The sequence below is a fragment of the Micropterus dolomieu genome, linkage group LG06 (assembly GCF_021292245.1).
Source record: "Micropterus dolomieu isolate WLL.071019.BEF.003 ecotype Adirondacks linkage group LG06, ASM2129224v1, whole genome shotgun sequence".
In the NCBI taxonomy this organism is placed as follows: domain Eukaryota; kingdom Metazoa; phylum Chordata; class Actinopteri; order Centrarchiformes; family Centrarchidae; genus Micropterus; species Micropterus dolomieu.
This window is the reverse complement of record NC_060155.1, coordinates 10,349,906-10,365,326: the sequence shown is the minus strand read 5'-3', so window position 1 is coordinate 10,365,326 and position 15,421 is coordinate 10,349,906. Positions and strand designations below refer to the sequence as shown.

Here is a 15,421-nt window from a genome sequence, read left to right as displayed (position 1 = left end):
TGTTGAGAAGAAATCCGCTTGACACTGTTCTTGATCATAAAAGTTTATTACATCAAGGAATTCAGCATCAATTACAAGCTCTGCAGCAGCTTGGAGAGTGACCCAGCCCGATGGCCACTCTGTCTCTCTGTACATCAAACACAGCTTATATAGGACATGTTTAGGTATCTGCCAAATACCATATAAGGGTCAGAGTCTGCAAAATAAAGCTCCAACCCATAGAAGGGTACAGTACTACTCTGAGCTAACAAAACAAGGGGTCAGAGGTCAAATTCCATAGGAGGGTTCACTGAGCCTCTTTCCAGCTGCTACAGTGCTATTTTAAACTGTTATGCGTCAAATGCACATATGTTATACACCACATATTCATGTAGCCACAAGGCGGCGCTGTGATAATTTTCTGTGTTAACTCAGAGAGAGGAACTCTTAAGTGTACTTCTGCGTCGAATCGACGGCGTAGGCTACGGGCTACGCAGAGGCTTCGCTGTCACCTGACGTGCACCTCTTCAAAAAAAAACCTACACGTTGAGTCGACGCGGACCGTAAGCGGTGTGACTGGTCGGCTGGGTAGCCTCGCAATGCCTCCGAGCCGACCGGAAGTACTCTGCGCTTTGAAGTAACATTTACTAGCGGCTAAAACGGCGGTTGTAACACAGTGAATCAATATATTTGACCATTGCAACCCGAGCGAAATGACTCATTTCGCTATCAGAATGTGATCCATTTGGTCGGTAACATTTGAAAAGGCTACACCAGCCGCACGTTTACAATTTTACCCCCATTTATGTTAGCGGAGCGCTAAACCGGAGGTTAGGCTGCTCGGCCAGCAAATGTCAATACAGTGGACGCTGTAGCGCTACTGCCGACTAGCGTTTGGGGGTGTAATTACAGAATGACAGACACTACCTAAGTATAATACGGCGTAGACTGTACGCAGGAGTATAAGTGGGCCTTTACTTTTATGTTATCACCGGAACATGAGGTGGAAAAATAAAATGACTAGCACAAGCTAGATGTTCATCACAACAATGTGTCATCATTGAAAAAGGAATGAACATTACATGGTACCAGGACTGGTTACTTAAGTTAATGACGTTACGCCAAGGACTATTGTGAAATGCCACATGGCAGCAATTCGAGCTGTACATCTCGGCGATCGGGTTGGAGATTAAACCAGAAGAACGGAAGATAGCATTACTGCTAATCGTAGCAGGCCCACGTGCGTTCAACAAGTTTGTGTTTGATCAACCTGACGATGACAAGAAACTGTAGGAAGTGATAAAGAAATTTGATGCTCATGTTCTCCGAAAGAAAAACTAAACTTATGAGAGGTATGTGTTTCGTTCACGGACGCAGCAGCAACATGAGACGTTTGATAGCTTTCTCACAGATCTGAAATTGAAGGCACAGACATGTAATTTTTCGGATTTGAAAATCGTCCACGATACGTGGTGAGATTGTCTTGTCGGAATATATGACAGAGAACGGCTTTTGAGAGAAACTGAACTGAAACTGGAAGATGCTGTGAAAATTTGCCATGCCAGTGAATTGGCTCGAAAGCATGCTAAGACTTTCAGTGACATTAATAATGGTACAACTGCAATTGATGACAGTGCAGCAATTGGTGCTGTACCCTTCACGGGGAAGAAGCATGTACAGTACAAGAATGCAAAGAAGTCGCAGGACGAGACATTCAGTTGCAAGCGGTGTGGTTTCCAGCATCAACCAAGGCAATGCCCAGGTCTACATGGATGACATCATCTGCTGGGGCTCTACACTGCAGGAACACAATGACAGACTGACCAAATTGCTGCAGAGGGTCCAGAAGAATGGGCTGAAACTCAACAAAGCCAAGTGTCAGTTTGTCATCCAGGAAATCACATTCCTAGGAGATAAGCTGTCTGCTCAAGGAATAGAGCCAGATAAAGATAAAATAAATGCCATCCTGGAGATGCCCTGGCCCACAGACAAGAAAGGAGTACTATGGGTCATGGCAATGATCAACTTCATTGGAAAGTTCATTCCTAACTTGTCAGCAGACTGCCTGCCTGCGAGACCTCCTACATAAGGAAAACGAGTTTGCATGGACAGCAAAACATGAACAAGAGTGGGAAAACTACATCTGTACTCACCTTCTGTGACCCTACCAGGAGAATTTAGGTGTCCACAGACACATCAAAAGATGAACTTGGCGCAGTCTTACTGCAAGCAGAGTGTCTGTACGCTCAGATAGAAAAGGAATGTCTAGGCTTGGTGGTTGGACTGGAAAAGTTTCATGGGTACATCTTCGGCCTCCCCACCTTTACAGTTGAGACAGACCATCAACCACTGGTTGCTATCATAAAAAAGAACTTAAATGAGATGTCTCCCGAGGATTCAGCATCTCATGATGAAGCAAAGATACGACTTTGATCTAATCCACACACCAGGCAAACACATAGTGCTAGCAGATGCACTATCCAGTGCACCCACAGTGTGTCATGTGAGCTCTACTGGTGACGATGTTGAAGTTCATGTGAGCATGATCACTGCTACCCTGCCTGTTTCAGACACAAAATCAAGACAAATATCAGAACAAACAGCAAAAGACACAGAATTACAAACTGTTGTACAGAACATTCATACAGGTTGGCTCTATGTCAGGAAATGCTCACAAGGATTCATAAGGGACACCTCGGAATTGAAAAACGCAAAGCAAGAGACACTGTGTATTGGCCTGGCATCAATCAGGACATTAAGATAAATAACTGACACCTGCCAGAAAAATCACAATAAACAAGCAAAAGAGCCTATGAAGGTGGCTGACCTGCCAACAGCACCATGGCAAAAGGTTGGTATGGATCTCTATCATTTGAATGGTAAAGTCTATTTAATTGTGATTGACTACTATTCCAACTTTCCTGAGATGGCACTTCTCAAGCATAACAGCAAGCAGTGTCATAATACATGTCAAATCCATATTCACCAGACATGGAATTTCAAGGATTGTCGTCAGTGACAATGGGCCATGCTTTAACTGCAAGGAATGGCAACAGTTTGCAGGGCGCTATGACTTTCAACTTGTCACATCAAGTCCCTTGTATGCTCAGTGAAATGGCAAGGCTGAGGCGTCCACATTCTCAAGCAGCTGCTGAAGAAAGCTACAGACAGCAAGTCTGATCCATATCTTGCTCTGTTAAGCTATCGAGCATCGCCTCTGGACTGTTAATGGGTTCGTAAGTTACACACCACACTACCCTGCTGGGTAAAGGAAAAACAGAACAGACAACTGAGAAAAAGACTCCAGCTGTTAAAGCAGAAACAGAAATCACATTATGACAAGTCAACCAGAAGTCTCAAACCACTATCAAAGGATGATGTTGTCAGGATTGAGGATCAAATGCTTGGAACAAGAAAGCCACAGTTCTTCAGGAAGTAGGACCACAGTCTTACACTGTCAGGACTGAGGAAGGACAGATACTCAGGAGGAATCGCCGTTCTCTGCTCAAAACACAAGAGGCATTCCAGGAGCACGCCAATGACACACTTGAGTCTTCACACTTACCACCAGAAGACTCAGATGACGCACATCATCATTCAGAGACAAACACACCAAACTCACCTGTGTTGAGGAGATCCACAGGTGTGGTAAAAAAGCCTAAGAGACTAAATCTTGATAGAGAACTAAGTTGTGTTACTGATATCATCTTTATTATTTCTTAGAAAATGTTGATTACTGATTAAGCCTCAAAGGAGAGGGGGGTGTAATGATATTCAGTAACATGTAATTTATCCATGTAGCCACAAGGCGGTGCTGTATAATTTACTGTGTTAACTCAGAGAGAGGAACTTACTTTTATGTTATCGCCAGAATGTGGGGTGGAAAAATAGAATGAATAGCACAAGCTAGCTGTTCATCACATCAATTTGTCATAATTGAAAAAGGAATGAACATTACAGGGGGCGGGGCACGATGCCTGCTCAACCATCTTTCAGGCCCAACCCTACCACCCTACTCTGTTTCTGATTGGCTAGTAGTCCTTAACTAGGAACTGCGCAACTCCCAACAAAGATAAGATAAGTAAGATGTACCACTCCATAGCTATAATGAAGCGTTCAACACACAGGGTGAAAAGAAGAGAAGAGCTGGATTAAAGTGCAGTGTGAAAAGAAAAAAAAAGAGGTGTTTTTTGAAACCATCTAAACCTGTTGTTCTGGTACAACCCTTAAATAAGATTTTGAACCTGAAAATGAGTATAATATGACCTTTTAAAGAGGTGGTTTTATGTTCATTTTCAGGGAGATGGGAAATCCCTTTGGCTTTTTCACTTTGCAAACTTATTACATGCACAAAAAGGGAAACTCAATAAAGGAAAGGGAAAAGGCCAAAAAGCATAATACCACCTCTTTAAGATTTTCTTTTCAGCTGCATAGAATTCATCAGAAATTCTGAACAAACGTGTACCAGAGGTGTAACCCCAGCTTGTCATAAAAGTGTAATGTATTCTGGCTCCAAGTCAAGACAAATGAAGTGGTATTGCACATCACAAGCAAATTATCAATAATGTTTTACCTCCAAATGACGTAAACTGTAGAAATCGTAATCATGCTGCAATGGAAAATCCAGATGTCAGAAATTTTAAGCAGTACAGCCAAAGATGTATTATAAACAATACAGATGCATATCATTGATCACAATGCTGCATAAAGGTTGTGTGTACTTGAGGCCTCAGTCATTTGCACTCAAGTTGACACAGTTATGCCTCAAGTTCAGTAAAGTTTAAACATGTTACCATAAAAGGCCTGTGATAAATTAGACGATGTTGATTCTGCAACAATAGAGAAACAGTCAAATTTTAAAATACAAAAAAAAATAGTTGTATTTTCTAGACCAACACATAACTCACGTACTTAATATTATACAACAAAAATTACAGTGTCCACTTACTTCAAATCCCCAATTGTTGTATCTCATTGGTCGCCCATCAGTCCAATAAAATTGGCCACCTTTTATATTATGCAAACCAATCCACAGGTCTTTGGTAGGTTCCTTAGCCATTTTAGTTGTCAAAAACACTAAAAACAAAACATATATTGATGATTTAAAGGTTCAGTGTGTACGTTTTAGTGGCATCTAGTGGTGAAGGTTGCAAATTGCAACCAGTGCCTCACGATGCATTCTCATGGTCCTCCGATAGTCCCATTTCCCGAGCTGTGAAGTCGTTCTTCCGACAGTGTGTGTTCATGTGCTCTTAAGTTGGAATGTGGAATCATGATGGACGCGTATAAAGATGTGATGGATTAGCATTATCAGAGCATATAAACAACACGCAGACATCTAGTTCACTCTACATGGACAGAAAACTAACCGTTATAACCATATTACAAATTACATGGTTGCAAAATATGTACAGTATCTCCCAAAGTTGAGTACACCCCTCACAGTTTTGTAAATATTTGATTACATCTTTTCGTGTGACAACACGGAAGAAATGACACTTTGCTACAATGTAAAGTAGTGAGTGTACGGCTTGTAAATTTGCTGTCCCCTCAAAATAACTTTATAAAACTGCTGACAAATTAAGTCAAAGTAACAGACAGATAGAAGTAGAAAGAGAGAGGTGCATGTGAGCAGATTACTGTAGTTAGTAAACACTAAAGTAAGGTGGATAATTAGGTAGAATCAGAAAGATCAGAAATAATGTAGATTACTACAAATGAGGTAATGTATTGTATTGTATCCCCCATCACTAAAGTTTCACCGTCACTCAACACTGAGCCGTGTTTTTCTGCAGCTTATTTTCAGTTAGATTTTATTTGAACAGAAAGCTCTGTCCAGCAGCCTAACCTGGAGCACTTTTATATTTGAGATGTGTCTAAGTGAGAGAAGGTCCTGTATCCTGCTGCAGTTTTGGTAGTTATTTAATAGTCAGTGTTTTATAATGAACATACAGTTGAATGAACCCAGTCAGGAAAGCCAATGGGATCCTTATCAAGAAAATTTGTGAATTAAGAAAGTTACAAAAATGTTTGTGTATGCTGTCAGTTATAGTTCTTAGAAAGAAAGAAAATTGGATTAAAAAAAAATATATGTACTGGGAGTCGGAATCAGCTAGGAAAAATGCAATCAGTGCATCTCTATTAATCAATAAGTTGTTAGGTTCATATAATTGTGAAAAAATGTTGATCAGTGTTTCCTAACACCCAAGATGATGGTGAAAGTGAGACAGAGCACCAGCAGCGGCTGTGATGTGCAGAGTTGTTTGTGAACTTTGCAGGACGTAAATGTAAATAGTACTTGGAATCGACCCGTGGGACCTGTGATGTGCATACAATTGTCGGTGGGAACGCACAAGACCAGTGAATGGCATGCAAGCAGAGCAGACAGAAAAGGGTCAACAATAAGCCTGTAAATGTACAGTGGAAGTTACAGTGACTAATTAATAGAAACTGCAGCCTTGCAGCTTCTCAAGATTAAAGTGGATTAAACTCATCAGGGGTGGAAAAGGAGAATCATATGCATTTCTCTACAACAATAAAAAAAAGTTTTCTGAAGAAAAAATCTTCCAAACAAACCTTGCACATGTCTTGAAAGAATTGAGGCCAGATTTCCTCCCATTGCATTGCACTGTGTCCTCGCTCCCTCCCATGTCTCATTCTGGCTGGTAATGATGTTGTAACACTGTAGGTGAAAATCAACAGCTTTGTGTGATACAACAAGCAGTAGCTTTTTTTTTTAATGCAGATATAGATCAGTGATTTGTCAGACTGAAGGTTCATTTCATTGCAGGCACTGAGATTTTAATTCTTGCAACATCAGTTCTGTGACCAAGCGGCCAAACAACTAAAGAATTAAAAATGACCTCTGACCTTTGAGCCTAATTTTTTCCAGTTTTGTGGACAACCACCTGTTGGAGGAACTGTCGGTGCTACAGTGGTGTTGACAGGTGGTGAACCACTGCGTTTACATATGGAGTTGTGCTCAAACCCACAATTATAATCATGCCAGAACCCTGTGAGCCAAACCAAAAATATTCAATAAATATTTCAACAAAAGCAATATGCATTTTTACAAATAAAAACTAATCTCAGACTATTTAATATATATTGTGTATATACATTTTACGTTACTCACCCATAGAGCCCTTCATGACAGCACAATTCTCATCATTGTTTAGGAAGTCAGGTTGATTTTCATCCCACCTTTGAAACACCACTGGAGAACCATCCATCCACCTTTTGGAACACAATATAATTACTTGAAAATTGCCGATGCATTCATTGCCTACTCTTACTTTCATTTCCATTTGTTTATTTAATATTATAAATGGTTGTGTTGCAGAACAGTTTGAGAAAATGAGCTCTGGTTGAATCTTTCACACCGATGCCTGCACTAACAAGGCGGCTAAACATAAAATGTCTGCAGACGCATCTGTAAGCCACCTTGTCAGTGTGGCTGATATGGAACAATTTTAGTGCTCCCCCTGAAAAAATTTGTTACCAGAACTAAATTTCCTTCCATCATGTTTTCTAAATGTTTACATGTTTCCCCCATTCCTAAATGACATCTTATCTAAAACCATAACTGGCTAGTGTTAAATTTATATTATTGTACTGTAGAGAATAATACAGTTGAATGACGTCACTTCTCCAGTGTTGGGCAGTAACGCGTTACAGAGTGATGAATATAATTACAATTAAAAATCCATGTAACTGAAGCACCATTCTGACGTGACTGCGCGACTATGCGGCAGGTCAGCGGCAATGTTGTTCAAGTCAGCTGCCTAAAAACTAAAGAACGAATAGAGAACGAGGGAGGTTGCCATTCTTTCGACAGCTGTAAGTAGCTACTGCCATTATTGTGTCACAGTCTAAGATGCAAAGAACATTGTAGTCTGTTGTAAACTTTGTGCGACCAGCAAAAACCTTTCAACCGCGAACAATTATGCATTTAATTTATTGAAGCATCTCAGCACAGCAACATGAAACAGAAAGAAACTCCAGCCGCTACTGATGTTTGGACTCGTTGGAAGAGAGTGGCGTTCAACGTTTTGTAAAAGCACTGAAAACTGCTCTCATAAATACATGTGCAGAATAACAGTAGTTCAAAAGCTGGATTTACTTGTTTTTTTATAATTTCATATTCATATGTTTTGTAAAAAAAAACAAAAAACATACTCCTTTCTGCTGTTATGAATATGACATGCTTTCACTATCTCTTTATACTACCCTGTTACCTGTTCAAGTCTATGTAAAAACTTCAATAAAGAAATTTGGAATAAATGAATATGATATTAGTTAAAAAGACTCCTTTGTTTGGGGGGTGGGTGGTAGTGAAGGTAATATAGTAATGTAATGAGTAACGTAACTAATACTTTTATCACCCAGTAATAAGTAAAGTAATATTACTTTTTTTTAAAAGGAGTGATAAGTAACTTATTACAATTTCTGAGTAACTTGCCCAACACTGCTTCTGACAACCTTGGGCAATCTTCTCTTTTTTAATATCATCTAATCATGGCTACTTGAGATCACTGATTGTCGATCTGATTGCCAGGGGACAGTGTTACATTGCAGCATGCCAGTGAAATGCCAGAATGGAAGAAATAGGCTTATTAGCTTTAAGAGAAACAACCAGAAGCAATTGTAAATGCACAGTGCAGTGTTTCCCACATAATTACCATGTAACTGTGGCGGCGTTTTTTTTAACACAAACACACATACGCTTTGATAACTTTACGCTTTAATTACTTATTTGATGAAATTTATGGGGTTGATTGTTCTTATGTAGTTTGTATGATGCTTTGGCAATATTGTTGTTACACATTCATGCCAATAAAGCTAATTTGAGTAATGAATTTACTCATATTAAATAGTAGCTTATATAGTATGTGGCAGTCTGCGTTGATATTGTGCCGTGTCGTGTCACCACAAATAAATCAGTGAATGGGAAACACAGCAGTGTGGTACAGATTTTAGAGACCGTTTTTATGTCATCAAAAACATGTCAGGTTCATCAGTCAGTGCCATTGACCAGGGACACTGATACAGATCTGGAGTTGGTCCCTGGGGGCTGCACAGCGGCTGCCCACTACTCTCGAGGGATGGGTTAAATGCAGAAAATGAATTTTGCAACATGTACATTATGTGACAATAAAGTACCTTTCTTCCTCCTTTCTTTAGTTCTAATAGTGAGTTAGTTAAAATCGCTTTAATATCACCACATGAAAAACAATCGCTGATCATCCCTTCAATCGTCGATCCAATTGGCAAAAGCCACACTAACGTATAAGTATATATATTCAGTGTATTTTTCTATTTCATTCAATTTCATCTAAAACACCACATTTCTGTAATAACCATGTATATTACATTGTACTCACTCTGCATGGAATAATGGAATTATACATGACTTTTCTTTATTTTGAAATTGGCAATAAATATCAGCCAACAACAGCCATGCTCTCTAAATATTAGCAGCGGCTATTGAAAAACCCATTTCGGTATGAATCCAGGCAGCTGAATCCACTGAATTTTGCTTAAAGAAGCTGCACTAATCAATACTTTTATAAATGAATGTAATGTGTAAGAATTTGCATGTAATGGTTAACCTACAGAACTACCACTCTACCCTACAGTACCACCGAGCTCTAGAGAGCTCTTTAGTCTGTTTTAGATGATTGTTTTGGTTTTCTGACTCTCAAACTCCGCTCTCATCAGCCTCCTTACCTGCCAGGGCAGGCAGCTGTTTTTCTTTGAAAAGTTCTGCTAAACCAATCACGTACCTAATTTCTGTGCCACAGATGCTAGAGCAACCAAATTAATGATATTTACAAATGGCACAAATATCTGACTGACAGTCCGGTTGAGCACTTCTGGTATCTGGCCAACCTTGCAGCAGTAACTATTCAAAATGCTCCAATAAATTATATAAAGCATAACTCATTGTTCAACCAGTCAAATTGATACTTTTATACTTAATCCTCAATTTCATTTAATCTATTATTTAATTCATACTCACCCAAATGTACTATCAAGATCTACAGTCAGGCCTATCCAGTAAGACCTATAACTTTTGGATATCTACAAACATAAACAGAGGCACATGGTAAAACCAACAGTACTTACATTACAGTACATTGTGAGCATAGACTGTATATAAGAAGTGGACGTAGCCGCAATGACTTAACTGACTGGTTTGTGGGCTACTGTTTGGAAGCCTTGAGTTTTACCTTTTGGCCACAGCCATCTTGTTTTGTTGGAACTAGAAGTTATTATATTTTAACGCGAGGGTGGAGCTGGGTAGGATCACATTGCTACATCTCTGTCCTGATTGCCAGGTCACTGTGGTAGCGATTTGTCAATCACAAGGTAGCCACATCCTAAAGCAATACGCTGTTTTTTTTGTTTTTTTTTTATGTACTTCACTCTAAATGGGATTATAATTTACAAAATGAACATCATGCTGTATTAAAGAAGACTTGAAACTAGCGATTGAGAATATAAACTTGTTTTTCTCAGTGACTTCTGTGACTTATTTTTGCAACCAGTAGAGTCTCCCCCTGCTGGCCATAAGAAAGAATGCAGGTTTAAGACACCTAACGCATAGGCTTCACTCTTCAGACTCAGAGGCTACGTCCACTTCTTATATACAGTCTGTTTCTGAGATTAAATGCTATAGCTAACGATTAGTGTCAGGATTTTAATGTCACTGCTCACCTGTTTCCACAGAAAGACACTTTCAGCTTCACTGTTGATAGTTACCAAGTCACCATGCTTCTGTTGGCAGTAGTGACGAGCTTCTTCCATGGCCATCGACATGCTGTTAATATAATACTGATTCCCATTCCATTCCAGCCACCCGTCTGAGGTCTTATTATAATCTGCAAACATGTTAGAAATATACTGAAGTACATGTGTAGGTTCAGATTTTTTTAGTTGCTTGTTAGCTAAAAAGGCTAGGCTAAAAAATTTTGCCCATAAAATACTAATAAATATTAATATAAAATAAAATATGCACTCAAATCAAACATAAAGATTTGTGTTTCATTTGCCCAGTGTAGTACTACAATTCGGCATTGGTTTGAAGTCCCTGTGTCACATGACTTGGACGCTATTGAAAAAAAAGGCATTATTTTCCATAGATTATGAATAAATATTAATATAAAGTTGAATATGCTCTCAAATGAAATATGAAGGGGTGTGTCTCATTTGCCCAGTGTAGTACTACAATTCGGCATTGGTTTGAAGTCCCTGTGTCACATGACTTGGACGCTATTGAAAAAAAAAGCATTATTTTCCATAAATTATGAATAAATATTAATATAAAATAAAAAATGCACTCAAATCAAATATGAAGGGGTGTGTCTCATTTGCCCAGTGTAGTACTACAATTCGGCATTGGTTTGAAGTCCCTGTGTCACATGACTTGGACGCTATTGAAAAAAAAGGCATTATTTTCCATTAATTATGAATAAATATTAATATAAAATAAAAAATGCACTCAAATGAAATATGAAGGGGTGTGTCTCATTTGCCTAGTGTAGTACTACAATTCGGCATTGGTTTGAAGTCCCTGCGTCACATGACTTGGAATCTATTGAAATAAATAATGATTTTCCCATAACACTTTTTTCACAATTTGAATTTATTGATGGTCCCAAAGCTAACCCCCGTTGGTTAAAAGCGAGCCATCAGAGGTGAGCTAACCGCAATTATACAACCGTCACTGGGTGAACTGTATAAAAAGCCGTCACTGGATCCTGGGTGAATGTCTGTCGAATATCCAACTTAAAACTAACTTCACCGCGGTCCTCAGACTCTCTCTCTCCCTGAATGTGCCTGCTCTGCTCTGTATTTGTCATCAGTATGTTTTATAAGGACCCAAAAAAACACTCGCTTTGGATTTTTTCCACACGCACTTTTTGCACTTCTTAACAGCACCGACAGTTGTGTTCACTGTTGCTTTACCTGGTCCATGCTTGTAAAATATGCACTGTCCCTGCGTCTTCTAATGTAATACAAGAAAACGTCTCTCACTCTCTCTGTGTGTTTCTCTGCAAAGTCCTGAAATGGGTCGCTATATGTAGGCCTAGTCTACTTTAAGTAAATTCTAACGTTATGTGTGGGGAAACACGGCTTATGGGCGGATTAAGTATCACTCTTACTACAGCACCTTTTAGCAACGCACATCAGAAAGGAACTAATCATTCACACATTCATTCACTGATTACCTTTAGGAGCAAATTGGGGTTCAGTTTCTTGCCCAAGAACCGTGAAGAACTTCCAAGTTGATGACATGTTTTAGCGTGTTGTGACAGTTTGACTCTTAATTTATTAATGTCTGGGGTGCCAGTCAGGTCTCTCTCCTGACATATAAGATAGGCTACTACTGACTTTTGTTTTTTAATCAATTGACACAAAGGACCCATATATCAAATATATATATATATATAATATAAAAATATAAATAATTATTCACTAAATTAAGGTTTGAGTGGCAACACACACACAAAAAGAAAAAAACAGCTGGACAACAAAGAAAAATGCTTTAGCGGACTTACGACCGGGCGGTCTGCTGGCAAAAAGATCCTGGTCTGGGCATTTGGTTATTGCGTTTGTTTGTAGAGTGATGCGGGATGAGGAACAGTACAGAGGCCGACGCTTGTGCAGGTGAAGAAAACGATTCATCAAGGGATTATACTACCTTACTTTAAACGTTTCCTCACAAGCAAAAAAGTTTTTTACTCCGCCACAATCGCGCTCAATTCACTGCTCTTACGCCGCTGACCACTTCTTCCCGTTTCGCTCTTTTATTCACTGGGAGGACACCGCTGTGTCTGTAGCGCAAAGCGAATCAGAGTGGGTGGGCGGTATCGGCGGTCACAAGGGTGGTGCAGTCTGAGTACAACAGGTTGTCACACTGCTAAAACGCCCATCAAAGTTAAGTCCCAAAAAAGCTCCAAATGGAAGTATGTTGCTCTGGTAAAAAGCTGGGCTGGGCTTTATGCACTGACCCAAGACTCACACATGAACCGGGATCAGTGTGCACCAGAGTATTTATTTACCTTACAACATTTTTTGCTCATAGCCTTCATTTGAAGGTACACATTTTATTAAAAGCAAACCCAAATAAAAGGCACCTAAAGCTACGATTAAATAGTCCAAATACAATCAAAGCATGTTTTGACTGCTCAAATATTATGTAGGCTGTATAAAGTCCGTGTTGCTCAAATATAACCACCAAAATTAATGTTTCAAACGTTGTATCTGTTACAGTGGGTCAAAATATATCATATCTTTTAGTTTGTCAGTGCGTTTGTGGTGTAAGGAATTGTTTTTCTGCGCATTTCCGCACTAACTCAAAACTTGCCTACATGTACACCACCTCCTGAGCTGGCTTAGGATTTGGCGTGCCGTACGCCAACGTCCATATTGATAAATCTCAAAGTCATTATGGTTTTGGGTGTACGCCAGGTGCACGCTGGAAATTTGGTGTACGCACTTTTCATAAATGAGGGCCAATCTCACGCACAAAAATACGCCCGTTTCTACGAAAGATTGATAAATGAGGGCCACTGTGTGTGTGCCTGTGCCACTTTTGTTCCTTGTAGTGTGTAAATTTGACTGGCACAGAATCGGATATATGTGATCGGCCCTAGTTACCGGTCACGGCCAAGCTGAAAACCAGCTGATCAACTGGTGCATTTCTAGTTTTGTATGTGTTGGCATAGAAAAATGGCCCACTTACCTTTAGAAAGTTCTGGAGGTGGACTTGGAGTCACTCCTGTAAGGACATAACCAGAAGATAATTCAGAACACTGAATAGAGCATTGCAGTGATAGTAGGCAGCGGCGAGTTGAGAATAGTTTCACCAAAAAATAAATTGAGGAAGGCTTTGTTAGAAAGCCAAGCTTGCTCAAAATAACCTTCAGCAAAGGTTAAAAAAGTGTTACATGCTCTTCTTTGATACCTTGGTACAGTAACCAAACAAATGAGAAAGAAAAGGTTTCTGTCCCTCATTTTACCTGCACGGATCTGGCACAGCCAGTTATGGCTCGTCTCACAGTGCACATCGTTCCAAGACCCACTGCTACTACGCTTATACACTTTGAATTCAGTGCAAGACTCTACGTTGTTTTTATTGTTTGGCTCTCCATCCTCCCAGTGTTGAAAGTTTACCTGTAAACAAAAGCAAACAATACAAACACAGTGATTTAGAATTAGATTGTGAATTTTATCGAGTCCCCTAAACTAAAAATTATTTACTCAACTATTAAAGCAGAAAACTGCTAACTCACTGGGGATCCATCACTCCATACATAACCAGTGACTGGGTCAGGGGCACTAAGTCCAATCCAGACTGTTTCATGGCTATAATGGACAAATGTATATTAAAGATTTAAATATGAAATCTGTTTTTAAAATGTTAAAAGAAGAAACATTTTTGTATTTTTTTCTACTTTGAAAGGTCATACCGTCCTGGTAGCTGTTGTAGCTCAGCCTCGCTGTGGATGCTGAGCAGGTCTCCTCCGATGGCCTTGCAGTAATCTCTGGCCTCATACCACGTCCTCTCTTCTGAAGAGGACTCTTTAAACAACTTAAAAACAAGACATAGAGCTTCAACATGGTTTGGGAGTGTGACTTCACAACAAGCTCTGATGAGTCATTTAAAGGGACAAACAGTGTTTTATTGTCTTTGTATGTGTGCATATTGGAGTAGTTGTGACAGACAGTTACACAGATGTGCTTACGCTGTTGATCTCAACTGTCTTTTTGGATAGTTATATTTGAGTGAGGAAAAAATTAAAGTATATAAAATATTAAAATATTAACACTACTGAGTAACCAGCTAACAGAGAGGAGAAATTCAATCACATAAGTCAGGCCGAAAGGACGGAAATAAAATTACTAAACCAAAAATTGTAAACAGAATTGATCTTTAGGCGGAGGATTTTATTTTTAGACCTGTACCTTGAAGCAATAGTTTCTTGATCCTATTGGAGTCCAGCCGTCAACACACCCGGTAGGGGCACGAGTGGGTGGTGGAGGGGTCAAAACCGCGCCCTCTGCCAGGTGTTTGCAGATGTATTTCACCTTATTGTTGCAGGGCAGCACATCCCAGAGGCCAGCAAAAATCCCAGTTTTCATGGCAACACAGCCCTGTTGGTGACCTTGCATTGTTGAAGGAGAAATTGTGAAATGTCAATTGTGAAGCCGCTATCTGCCACATATGAAGTTTAAAATTTCTCCTTACCTGGCATTTCAGCATTCCAGTGAGTAAATCTCACTGAGTCTGTGTTGGTCCACTCAAATTCGTCAATGTTTTTCTGGTTTGAGAGGCCCAGCCAGAAGTATTTCTCTGGTCTCAACCCCACCAAGCTGACGAGGAATGCATTATCCACCCTGGAAATGTTTGCACAAGCAAGATCATAGGAATTCT

General features: G+C 39.6%; 1 protein-coding gene across 1 annotated transcript in view; it reads right to left on the bottom strand.

The window, feature by feature from the left end:
* Positions 1-4,364: 4,364 nt before the first annotated feature.
* The window catches only part of LOC123972551 (macrophage mannose receptor 1-like), an 18,421-nt gene continuing 7,364 nt past the window's right edge, over positions 4,365-15,421 (bottom strand). The window contains exons 13-24 of the mRNA XM_046052073.1: positions 14,457-14,578; positions 14,280-14,352; positions 14,007-14,160; positions 13,730-13,765; positions 10,699-10,862; positions 10,001-10,062; positions 7,115-7,215; positions 6,850-6,992; positions 6,556-6,661; positions 4,928-5,055; positions 4,773-4,808; positions 4,365-4,588 (exon numbers count right to left, since the gene is read on the bottom strand). Coding sequence (XP_045908029.1) covers positions 4,538-4,588; positions 4,773-4,808; positions 4,928-5,055; positions 6,556-6,661; positions 6,850-6,992; positions 7,115-7,215; positions 10,001-10,062; positions 10,699-10,862; positions 13,730-13,765; positions 14,007-14,160; positions 14,280-14,352; positions 14,457-14,578 — 1,176 coding nt within the window. The 3' untranslated portion in view covers positions 4,365-4,537. The remainder of the gene's footprint in view (positions 4,589-4,772; positions 4,809-4,927; positions 5,056-6,555; positions 6,662-6,849; positions 6,993-7,114; positions 7,216-10,000; positions 10,063-10,698; positions 10,863-13,729; positions 13,766-14,006; positions 14,161-14,279; positions 14,353-14,456; positions 14,579-15,421) is intronic.